The sequence below is a fragment of the Lissotriton vulgaris genome, chromosome 11 (assembly GCF_964263255.1).
Source record: "Lissotriton vulgaris chromosome 11, aLisVul1.2, whole genome shotgun sequence".
Lineage (NCBI taxonomy): Eukaryota > Metazoa > Chordata > Amphibia > Caudata > Salamandridae > Lissotriton > Lissotriton vulgaris.
Genome location: NC_141699.1, coordinates 487596239 through 487609323, shown reverse-complemented (window position 1 = coordinate 487609323; position 13085 = coordinate 487596239). Strand labels below are relative to the sequence as shown.

The window sequence follows — 13085 nt, the reverse complement described above, 5'->3', positions numbered from 1 at the left end:
GATTGTATAGGAAACCTACATCATGTAATTCCCTTTTACATGCTGGGAGCTCTCATCCAAGACATCAAATCCAATCCATTCCATTTGGGGAATTCACTCGAGCAAGGAGAAACTGCAGTAAAGATGAGGACTTTGCAAAATGTAAGAACAATATGAAGAGCAGGTTCAGATCTAGGGGGTACAATATGGATATGATTACTAAGGCTGAACAGAGAATAGACAAAACACCGAGGGAAATGACTCTCTGTGAAAAACAGAGAGTGAAGAGCACGGACAATAAAATCAGGCTAATCACGAATTATGATGATGCTGCAACAACATTGAGAAACAGCATGAGAAAACATTGGTGGATTCTCAATAATGATAAATCCATCAACCAATATATATCAAGAAGTCCCCTAATAACATACAGAAAGGGAAGAAGCATAAAATCGTGGATTAGTCCGACCTACCCAATAAACAAGAAACCAGCTCCTGACTGGCTAACACAGAGAAGTATTGGCTTTCACAAATGTGGTACATGTAAGCTATGCCCCATGGCAATGAACAGAACCAAAACATTCCGTAACTACAGGGGCAAGGAATTTATGATCAAACAACTACTGAACTGCAATAGCTGCTTTGTAATTTATATGATTAACTGCAAATGTGGCAGTTTTTACATAGGCAGCACAATAAGACCTCTCAAAGAGAGAATTTTTGAACATATTAGAGCCATTAAATATCGGGACACAAGATACAACACCGCTACACATGTTAACCTTTGTCCCAAACAAGGCAAACAGAAAAGCATTAGCTTTTGTGCAATAGACCAGATTAAGAATGACCCGAGAGGAGGGAACAGAGAATTAGCCTTAAGACAAAGGGAAGCTTCATGGATACTGACTATGCGTGCAGTTGAGTACGGGATGAATGCTGATCAGGAACTACATTATTTTTTGGGTAACTAAGATATATGAGTGGACATAACACTGATACTACCTCTATACTCAGAAATACGGGGAACACTGTATTGCATACATTAGACAAATGTCCTATATGCAAATGTACCCTCTAATGATGCTCACTGTCTCTGTTGCATAATATGAATGGAATATTGTGGATTTAGAAACAATATCCGAATATGCCCAATGAATGTGGAATTACTCAATCTGTTAATCTGTGACATACAATGCTATGTATACCCATACTTGAACAAATGTATGTACTGATGAATATTAATAGTCTCCATATGATTATCGAGTGACACATATTTATCACTATGCTGTCGAGACCCCACAGTTCAATATGCACGAATTTTTTGTGATAATTTCACCTTTACTTCTATTGACCGATCAATATACGTGGATTGGTCTGAAATAATAAATAAGTACATCTTCACCTGCACAAAATATCGCTAATAGTAAGCGCACTGGCTTACACGGTATCACTCGGGCTAGGATACTATCAGAAATAGACACTCAACAATGGCGGACAGACGCGTCCGAGTTACCTCAGGCGCGATTTCGAATGGAAAGCGGAAGTACATTAATAACTTCCGGGTTACAGACGCGGACTTCCAAAACACGGAAGACCGCACCACGAACAGTCGGTTCTCTCAGCCCCTGGACTTCAAATATTGGAAGGTAAGTTGGAATCAGGGACCGAATCGGGAGGAAAATAGAGATTAATGAATGGCTCGCTCTACGCGTAGTTTTCAGCGTCATTACAGTGCCGCTTTCTCTTTGACTTTATACAGCAAGGAGCAACTTTACTTCAATAGATAAAGTTTGAAGGAAGGACAGAATATATACAATCTTGGTTCCAGTGAAGATTACATACCATTTTGGAACACAATTTGCAGATAAGGTAAGCCCATAATCTGCATGACGACAACATAAAAGAGGATTAGCCATCCTCCTAATCTAAATACTAGTACTAAACGATATCCTTTTGTAAATTATAGATTGCACTGATACAGGATTTGAGACCAAGAAGCATACTATTACCCATGCCGAATAAGGCTGGGTTGGAATTATCACCAGTCGGAAGGTACATTCCGTTTTGTTCTTCACTGGCACCTTATGAATAGGAACTGTTTCAAGCTTGGACAATGTAATGTCATAATAAGCTGACAATTGAATATCTTCTAATACTTGTTACTTTAGGCGCAAAACTGTATAAACGCCCACTAGAAGGTAAGCCTGAGTATTGTTTTACTCAGCATCTAAATATAGTTCACGGAGCACAAATGAAACCCAATGAGGACCGACACTATCCTTCACGGGAGGTAGCACCATAAGGCGGTCACAAGACAACTGGCACGAGCACATGAAATTGTCTCACTATATAGTCATACACAATATTATAAATAAAATCACGAACTGTGGGGACCCGCACCATCTCTCGACAATGAGAGTGCCTCTCCTTCTCTACATGGGAGATTACTAATACTCCCTTCATACTCTTTTCCTAATGCATGATCCCACTTAGCTAAGGGATTTGATTATTAATGATAACTACCCACTTGCTAATGTACAATACACAATGTATAATCAATGTAGATGAGATAACTTATCTCATAACCCGAACATTCTCTGTATTGTATTTTTTCCCAGCCCTGATGAAGTCGTGGGTTCCATCCCAATCGACGAAACACGTGTTGGCTGGACTGGAGGAAAACCTCTAAAAATTAAATGAAGTCTAATCTTTACCGAACTTGTACTACTTCTGTGAATTTGCATTATTGTTGAATATTTCGCATTGATAATTCTTGTTGGTGTGACAGGCTTTTGTACATTTAAACACTTAATCTGTGGATTACTTGGGGTAAGGATGACAACCCATGCCTAGGCACCCAACTACATATATTACTAGATCAATAATAAGAGCCTATACATTGTAAAGCGCCAATACCACTGAGATCGGTCATCCTTCCATCGCTACAACTTATTTATATTGGTGGGGCAGCTACAAAGGCAACAATAGATAAACAGATTTGTCAATATGGATAGAGGTAAAGAGGCCGCAGATCTCTTTGACAGCTTAGCTAGGGGTGAGACAGTAACTACCTCTCTAGCAAGTGGAAGTACAAATAAGAAGAATGAGGGATTACGAGAAAAATTCGTTAAATTGGAAAGACTAAAAATAGCAGAAAACTCTAAATGGTGGGATGGAGCCACCCTAGAGCAGTATGTGCGCCTTAAGAGAATTCCTAGGGGGCTCCGCTCACAGGTACTACCAACTTACGACGATCTTGATGAGGATCTCCTGTTAGCCTGGGAAAAAGAACTAATCTCCAATTCTAATAACTTGATGAACATTCTAATTGAGAATGCTTCACGTAAGGTTAAAAAATTACAGGGGGAAATTGCAACACTTGAATTAGAAATTAAGGAACTTAACCTCCCTGAGGCTACTGAAAAAAACTATGAGATCCTAAAAGGGATCTTAGAAAAACACCAGACAGACATCAAACAACGCAAAGCCCGTAAGATAAAGAGAGATGAGATAGATTATAAACAGGGGAGGGTTTTCACTTACGCCAGAAAATATGATCATCTGATGGACGAAGGCACTAAGGGAGCAACAGGACTGGCTCAAAACTTAACCCCAGCTAGTTCTGTATCGACATCACTGGAGACCTTACCCAGTGAGAATGAAGGAATCTCATCTGACGACACAGCACAGTGCAGTGCTTTTTTAAGGGAGGTGAAAAGGAAAAAGAGGGGAGACAGGGATCAATCAAGACAAAAGGTAAATACACCAAAAGGACAAGGAGGGGAAAAAGAGGAGGATCCAAACTTAGGAAGGCAGGGAATGAGATTGAGGTCTTGGAGGAAGTAACAGATGACATGAATGAATGTACTGGGGTGCAAGTGGTAAATCTTAGTGACAAAACATTAACTCCAGATATGATATCTGTACTTGAGCGTGGCATGGGCTTTTGTCCTAAGGAACAGGGGGATGTCCACAAAACCATGGTTGACCTATTTAAATTTACCAGAAAATTAAAATTGAAAAAACATTTTGATGGTATTCAAACTATGAATAAAGGCATAGAAACAAAATCTGTGAATGTGACTCGTGCAATACCAACGATACAAGATATTAGAGATTGTGAGATTTTACTATCAATAGTGGATGATGACAGGGACCATATGTCCATAGAGGAACTGTTATTAGATCACGACATAGAACCAGATAATACCATTTCAAGTGGTCTACACAACAAGTCACGATGGACGCCCACATTACCGAGTGGTAATAGTATAGACATGTTTCATGAACTGGTCACTGAGGATTTATACACACACTTGAAATATGATAAGAAATACAAGGGATGTGCTGACAATTTAAGTATACGAGAACGTAAAGCACTAATAGAACTATGCAAAATTCCCGATGTCACCATCAAGGAGGCGGACAAGGGTGGGAACATCGTGGTCATGAACACGAAAGATTACAATACTGAAATACTCACACAATTAAGGAATGACACTTACTATGAAAGATTGACAACAAATCCTATGGGACACTTAAAAATTGACATCAACACCAACCTAGAAAAATGGTGGCATGAGGGTCTCATCAATAGAGAGGAAGTAACATACTTAAAAGTAGATAAACCAAGGTTCCCCTGTATCTATACCTTACCCAAGATACATAAAAACTCTCAACATCCACCAGGGAGACCTATCATCTCAAGCATAGGTGGCCCGACAGAGAGACTCTCACAGTATGTCGACAACTTCCTACAGCCACTGGTACGTAATTTACCAGCCTATATCAAGGATACCAAGCACATCCTTAGTATCTTGTCAGATGTAATTTGGGAGGATGGCATGATTATGGCAAGTCTAGATGTCACCTCCCTATACACTAACATTAGAACAGATTTGGGTCTCCTAGCAGCCAGAAGATTCCTTGAAAAAAGACCAGCGTCTCAGTGGGCCCACACCGAGATGCTTTTAAACATGATGAACATAATACTACAAAACAATGTCTTTCTATTTGACAATACCTGGTACCGTCAAAAACAGGGGGTAGCCATGGGCTCCAGATTTTCTCCTTCCTATGCGAACCTGTTTATGGGTAGGTTCGAGGAGGAGTGGATCTGGGGCCCCCATGGCATCAAGTGGATTGAACATATCATCTATTGGGGTCGCTATATAGACGACTGTCTGTTAATTTGGGCTGGAGACATGAATGGTCTCCTAGAATTCTGTGAATATCTCAACTCTAATCTGATGGGAATACATCTAACTCACTCAATAAGCACTACCCAAATAGAGTTTTTAGATTTGTTACTGTTTATTGAAGATAACAAAATACAAAGTAGATTGTATAGGAAACCTACATCATGTAATTCCCTTTTACATGCTGGGAGCTCTCATCCAAGACATCAAATCCAATCCATTCCATTTGGGGAATTCACTCGAGCAAGGAGAAACTGCAGTAAAGATGAGGACTTTGCAAAATGTAAGAACAATATGAAGAGCAGGTTCAGATCTAGGGGGTACAATATGGATATGATTACTAAGGCTGAACAGAGAATAGACAAAACACCGAGGGAAATGACTCTCTGTGAAAAACAGAGAGTGAAGAGCACGGACAATAAAATCAGGCTAATCACGAATTATGATGATGCTGCAACAACATTGAGAAACAGCATGAAAAAACATTGGTGGATTCTCAATAATGATAAATCCATCAACCAATATATATCAAGAAGTCCCCTAATAACATACAGAAAGGGAAGAAGCATAAAATCGTGGATTAGTCCGACCTACCCAATAAACAAGAAACCAGCTCCTGACTGGCTAACACAGAGAAGTATTGGCTTTCACAAATGTGGTACATGTAAGCTATGCCCCATGGCAATGAACAGAACCAAAACATTCCGTAACTACAGGGGCAAGGAATTTATGATCAAACAACTACTGAACTGCAATAGCTGCTTTGTAATTTATATGATTAACTGCAAATGTGGCAGTTTTTACATAGGCAGCACAATAAGACCTCTCAAAGAGAGAATTTTTGAACATATTAGAGCCATTAAATATCGGGACACAAGATACAACACCGCTACACATGTTAACCTTTGTCCCAAACAAGGCAAACAGAAAAGCATTAGCTTTTGTGCAATAGACCAGATTAAGAATGACCCGAGAGGAGGGAACAGAGAATTAGCCTTAAGACAAAGGGAAGCTTCATGGATACTGACTATGCGTGCAGTTGAGTACGGGATGAATGCTGATCAGGAACTACATTATTTTTTGGGTAACTAAGATATATGAGTGGACATAACACTGATACTACCTCTATACTCAGAAATACGGGGAACACTGTATTGCATACATTAGACAAATGTCCTATATGCAAATGTACCCTCTAATGATGCTCACTGTCTCTGTTGCATAATATGAATGGAATATTGTGGATTTAGAAACAATATCCGAATATGCCCAATGAATGTGGAATTACTCAATCTGTTAATCTGTGACATACAATGCTATGTATACCCATACTTGAACAAATGTATGTACTGATGAATATTAATAGTCTCCATATGATTATCGAGTGACACATATTTATCACTATGCTGTCGAGACCCCACAGTTCAATATGCACGAATTTTTTGTGATAATTTCACCTTTACTTCTATTGACCGATCAATATACGTGGATTGGTCTGAAATAATAAATAAGTACATCTTCACCTGCACAAAATATCGCTAATAGTAAGCGCACTGGCTTACACGGTATCACTCGGGCTAGGATACTATCAGAAATAGACACTCAACAATGGCGGACAGACGCGTCCGAGTTACCTCAGGCGCGATTTCGAATGGAAAGCGGAAGTACATTAATAACTTCCGGGTTACAGACGCGGACTTCCAAAACACGGAAGACCGCACCACGAACAGTCGGTTCTCTCAGCCCCTGGACTTCAAATATTGGAAGGTAAGTTGGAATCAGGGACCGAATCGGGAGGAAAATAGAGATTAATGAATGGCTCGCTCTACGCGTAGTTTTCAGCGTCATTACAGTGCCGCTTTCTCTTTGACTTTATACAGCAAGGAGCAACTTTACTTCAATAGATAAAGTTTGAAGGAAGGACAGAATATATACAATCTTGGTTCCAGTGAAGATTACATACCATTTTGGAACACAATTTGCAGATAAGGTAAGCCCATAATCTGCATGACGACAACATAAAAGAGGATTAGCCATCCTCCTAATCTAAATACTAGTACTAAACGATATCCTTTTGTAAATTATAGATTGCACTGATACAGGATTTGAGACCAAGAAGCATACTATTACCCATGCCGAATAAGGCTGGGTTGGAATTATCACCAGTCGGAAGGTACATTCCGTTTTGTTCTTCACTGGCACCTTATGAATAGGAACTGTTTCAAGCTTGGACAATGTAATGTCATAATAAGCTGACAATTGAATATCTTCTAATACTTGTTACTTTAGGCGCAAAACTGTATAAACGCCCACTAGAAGGTAAGCCTGAGTATTGTTTTACTCAGCATCTAAATATAGTTCACGGAGCACAAATGAAACCCAATGAGGACCGACACTATCCTTCACGGGAGGTAGCACCATAAGGCGGTCACAAGACAACTGGCACGAGCACATGAAATTGTCTCACTATATAGTCATACACAATATTATAAATAAAATCACGAACTGTGGGGACCCGCACCATCTCTCGACAATGAGAGTGCCTCTCCTTCTCTACATGGGAGATTACTAATACTCCCTTCATACTCTTTTCCTAATGCATGATCCCACTTAGCTAAGGGATTTGATTATTAATGATAACTACCCACTTGCTAATGTACAATACACAATGTATAATCAATGTAGATGAGATAACTTATCTCATAACCCGAACATTCTCTGTATTGTATTTTTTCCCAGCCCTGATGAAGTCGTGGGTTCCATCCCAATCGACGAAACACGTGTTGGCTGGACTGGAGGAAAACCTCTAAAAATTAAATGAAGTCTAATCTTTACCGAACTTGTACTACTTCTGTGAATTTGCATTATTGTTGAATATTTCGCATTGATAATTCTTGTTGGTGTGACAGGCTTTTGTACATTCTATACCGATATGTTTAAGGTCTGTAAAGCAAACTGCTTTACTTTTAAGTTTTCCAAAACAAGGTACGACTATGGATGAATTTAGTCACTTGCAAAAGTCCTATCCCGGACCTCCCTTTGTTTTTTCCGAAACCGGAGACTGTTTGCAAAAAGAGCACTTAACACACTTGATGTTAAAATGGTATTAATGTATTTGATTTTAAAAAAAAAGAGTTTAAGAATACACAACACTTATTTGTTGCTTTCTCCAACTCGGGAAAATGAAATGCCATTTCAAAGGCATTAATGTCATAATGGATAGTAAAATGCATCAAGATATGTTGCATAAAAGCCAAAAGTACATTGCCATTAGCCCCTCAAGCTCATTCTACTTAAAATAAAGGTTCCTCTTTTGCCTTGCTACGGAACATTCCTTTAGCTGGCATTTGTAAAGCAGCTACAGGGACAAATCCATATACTGTTACTAAACACTAGTGTGTGGATGTCCAAGCAAGACAACAAGCTCTTGTTGATCAAACAGTGTTAAGAACTTTATTCCATACATCTACACCATCTGATGCCTATAGCCACCACAGGAGAAAAGCTGCTTTACAGGCTATGCATAATATGTGTATCTGCGGCCAACAAATGCAATGAATGGAGTATACTACTTTCTTTGCATCTATTCGTAGCTTGGAGTGCTACAGATTCACATGCACCTGCCTGCCTCTCCAGAACATTTTCTAGTGTCAGATGTCATTCTCATGTATAAATAGGCTATATCATATATATATATATATATATATATATATGCCTTACACACATAATTCACAATCTTTTATCTTCACAAACTCCATCCTCACTCTCCATTATGGTGAGAACATTTTTACAATCTAACAATGGAGCCGTTGGCCATGCGCATTCACCCCAAGAGGAGAAGTCTCAATGTCAGATCAACAACAAAGACTTCTATGAGAAAAACAAGTTGTACATCCCAGACCGACACTAGATGGCAGGAGTGTGCATAGCATGTGAATCTGCAGCACTTCACGCTACGAATAGATTCTTATAAGGTAAGTATTATACTCCTTTTCAACCCCAGTAAGGATGAAAAACGAGTTGGGTGTAAATTGTGTAAGGTCAGCTCCTCATAATGATAAACCATGTAGGCTTGTATCACCAAGAAGAAGCCTGCAAGATGTCACAGCTTTGCAGAGCCTTTGCTATATTTCATGCAGTGCTTCTGTTTTCGTTTTAACTGCCACTCATTCTCTGTATCTGTTCAGAGCAGAAAGCCCCCACTTAAATTATTTAGCTGCCCCCTGCTCTTTTCTTGCTGTTTATCTCAAGTGTTTTTATTCTTTGACTTAACTATTACTTTTTTATTGTTCATTATTTATTTTTAGATGCCATTCTGCCCTACAAAGAAAGACCACAAACTGACACTACGGTGGCAAAAAGGTTTTTAAACAGAGCTTTGGGGCTGCCAAGAAAGAGGAAGTCTGTGTCTGAGGACATGGCTCCAGAGTCAAGTGAAGTGAAGTGAAGCTGCCTACCGTCATGCTTCAAAGCGCAGATAAAATGGTGTAGAGCAGACATTTCAACCTGTTTTTTTCAGATTCTTTCTTTCAATTCCTGCAGTAATCCCACTTCTGCATTTGTGGATATTTCAAGTAATTGCTTCTTGCTGATGGATCGTTTCTTTAGGAAAAGAAAAAAAAGTCTATGCCAAATATGTTGCTGCATTTGCCTCCTCTGCATACATGCAAGACAATAAAAAAGTTGTAACGGATGAAGCATTTTGTGTTACAAACGATTGTAGTTGTTTCTTTCAAGCAAATAGGACTTGAGACACTGTGTCCCAGCGATTCACATATTGGGATCAAAGCTTTATTCATGCTGTGAAATACTTTTTCTGGTGAAACAGGACTTCTGTTTCACCCATTTTGGGTACTGTCGACGTTGTTCCTGTTGCCCTCCACAGGTTCCTGTCTATGTCATGGAACCAACTGTTTTGTTTCAGTCATGCACACAATAGCTGTATTGGTTATTGCTAAATCTCAAAGTAGACAACTTTGTGTTGGATATTTGTAATCCTAGTGCATCTTATCTCCGTTAAGGGGTACCTGCCATAGAAAAAAAACTGTATATGCTGGTAAGTTACCGTAAAGCGTTATATGATGAACTTCTGCTGCTTCACAAAAGTTATTTTGACCTACTGTCCGAAAAAGGGGAAAGCATTTTCTTTTTCTAAAATTCCAAAGATGTAATTTTCAGTGGCGGCTGGTGACATTTGAAAGTAGTGGGGCGTAAAATGTCAGTCAATGCAGAAATTGATTTTCAGATTGTAAATTGAATAAAAATAAATAAAGCCCTTTCAGCCTGATGGCCGTAATGCGCCTGCCACCTTCTAGCTCAGCACTTTGTCATTAAAAAAACGTTTACCATACCCTCTTATTTGTTCTGCTGCTGCAGAACAAACTACCACAGTGAGCAGGCTGTTTGTCTGCTCTTATCGGATACTTCAATTTATTTTAAAAACAGCAGGCCCCGGTATTGATTTTACAGCCCCACTGGGCTGCCTGTTGATATTGTTCTCGCTGTTTATCCCAGCGAAGCGTTCCCATCGGAGGCGCATTTTTTAACAGACATGCAAGGAATCGCTCCTTTGCCGTATAATTGTGAACGTGTGAAACAGAACCGGTAGGTAGGATTCTTTCCGGCTGCTCTGTTTCACAACACTCTTTGCACAACTGACGTCAACAATGCACTCAATTGATAGTCTGCAACGGTCCCAGACAACACTAATTTATGTACATTCAAGATGGCCTCTTGCCCGTTTTGTCTGGGCATTCTCGGTACTCGTGCCTTGCAGTTGTACAAGTAACAAACTGAGGAGAAAGTCAAACTTTAACAGACAGGTTCTATAACAATGATGAATATTAGGCAGAGATACTTGCCTGTAGCGTCCTTCTATGTCCTCCATATTGGACGCGGGAGCCTTTACATTCGCATTAATAGCTCTTGGACATTTTGTCATGCTTTTTACTTCGTTACTTCTCTTGCTCTTTGGCCTATTTTAAAAAAAAGTTGTTTCCCCGCCTTAATGATTGTACTAACCTAGCGTTTATACCAACAATTATAGCGTTAAAATTCTAGGATGGAGGAACTAGTATTCCCAGCAAAAACAGTAGTCACTGATCCATTGGTAACATCTCCCTCCACCTTTCAATCCCTGAAGGAAAGTGAAGTAGTTCTAAAGAGGCAATCGTGGCTCCATGACCGGACACTGAGAACAGGATTAAGCATGTTCCAAGCTCATTCAGCGCCCACAGAGAATAAAACTCTATAAATAAATATAAAAAACTTACCTTGGCAATGGCTTCCCGAGTTCCCGCTCTGACTCTTGAGTCCCGAGACTGCTCCCGCCATCCTGAAATTCGAATGCCGCCGCTCTCGTCACGGAAGGCTGCAGGCAGCCTCCCTCCCCTCCATGGCAGCCGGCGCTGATTGGTTCGGCCGGCTGCCCTAAAAACGTCATTCCACTTAGTCTGCATCCTGCAGAACAGAAAGTGGGAGGAGGCTTGGGGGAGCGGCTTGCCCTCTGTTGCTAATACTGTCTGTTTGGACTGCCTCTCAGGCTGTCCAAACAGTCCGTATTAACAACATTGGGCAAGCCACTCCCCCAAGCCACTCCCCCCTTCCCTGAGACTCGAGTCGGGTTAGTAACCAGGAAGGAAGTTCTGTTCTGCTGACTGTAGTGTTTTCTCGCCGTGCGAGAAGGGCAGGCAGAAACAAATGGTAGTTATAAATAAATAACTACCATTTGTTTCTGCCTTCTTCTCGCACGGCGAGAAAACAGGGGGGGCGGCGCCCAAACGCCCCCATGGGGAAACCGCCACTGGTAATTTTGTCAGTAAACTGCAGTGTGAGTGAATTTTCAAAACTCTTCATGTAATTAAGCCCAAACATTGGTCACATTTCTCCGTTTGGTAATGACAGCAGGAGCAAAATATAACCATTTACCACTCTGTTATAATTGTTACTTGAATATGTTAACTTTTTGTTTGTGTTTAATCCTAATTCTGCAAATGTTTTTTGCATGCGGTAGAGTCAACACTAGTTATGCCAAGGCTAGCTAAAATGCAGCTAGTTTTTATTGTTGTTTTTGTTTCTGAAAAGATGTTAATTTTAATTTGCTGGGCAGCAGTTTTCAAAGATACAGCTGCCATTTTTCCTTTTACCCTCTTAGGTCCCTTTTCCGGATGATGTGCTAACTGTTTTAAGCATAAAGTTGTGCACAAAATCAGGTTTAAGTTAGGTAAAAATAGTACATGAGCGGTTTTGCGTACTCAGATTTGACATGCAACCAGTGCATACAGGCTGTTTGCATTACTCTGAATCCGAAATAACCTGCTGTATTAGCACATAACACCCCCCACCTCGCACAAAAATGAGGGAATGTGGAGCGAATTGCTCACTTAGTAAATGGTCAACCCTTTGCACTTGGTATTTAAGGGACCACTATTTTCATCTGGAAGACCAGATAGTTAATTGACCTAACAATATTTCGAGCTTAATCTTATTGTTTCTAACTTTGTCTTTAGTATCCTCTGGCTCTCACTTTATTGGTAAGGATGACTTGTTTGACTGGAGTTAATATCCATGTTGTACAAGAGTTTACCACTTCTTCGTTAATAAACAACCCTTTTCAAGTTGGGCATTGTTTTGTCATTGACTGAGTTCTGTCATTTTAGTCCAGAAGTTCTCATTATACTAAGTAAGTCTCTTTGCACTTCCAAAATTAATGATACAAATAAGTCTTTCAGTTGTCCTTAAGCTCTCAATTTTTTTTCCATTAATTTGGTTATGCTTCAGCTGCCAGATTTATGTGAAAGAATTGTTTGCTTTAATAATTTTGCGAGTGCGAAGAGACTTGTTTCGGTTATCTTACGTCTTGGTTAAGGGATGACATCCCTTCTCTTTTAAGCACCACATTCGATACCC

At 39.9% G+C, this 13085-nt stretch overlaps 1 protein-coding gene across 2 annotated transcripts in view; it reads left to right on the top strand.

Moving 5' to 3' along the window:
- The window catches only part of LOC147682144 (uncharacterized), a 248788-nt gene extending 235992 nt beyond the window's left edge, over nucleotides 1-12796 (top strand). For both annotated transcript variants that reach the window (XM_086943557.1, XM_086943558.1), the window contains exons 8-9: nucleotides 9485-10354; nucleotides 11996-12796. In XM_086943557.1, coding sequence (XP_086799683.1) covers nucleotides 9485-9624 — 140 coding nt within the window. In that variant the 3' untranslated portion in view covers nucleotides 9625-10354; nucleotides 11996-12796. The remainder of the gene's footprint in view (nucleotides 1-9484; nucleotides 10355-11995) is intronic.
- The last annotated feature ends 289 nt before the right edge of the window (nucleotides 12797-13085 follow it).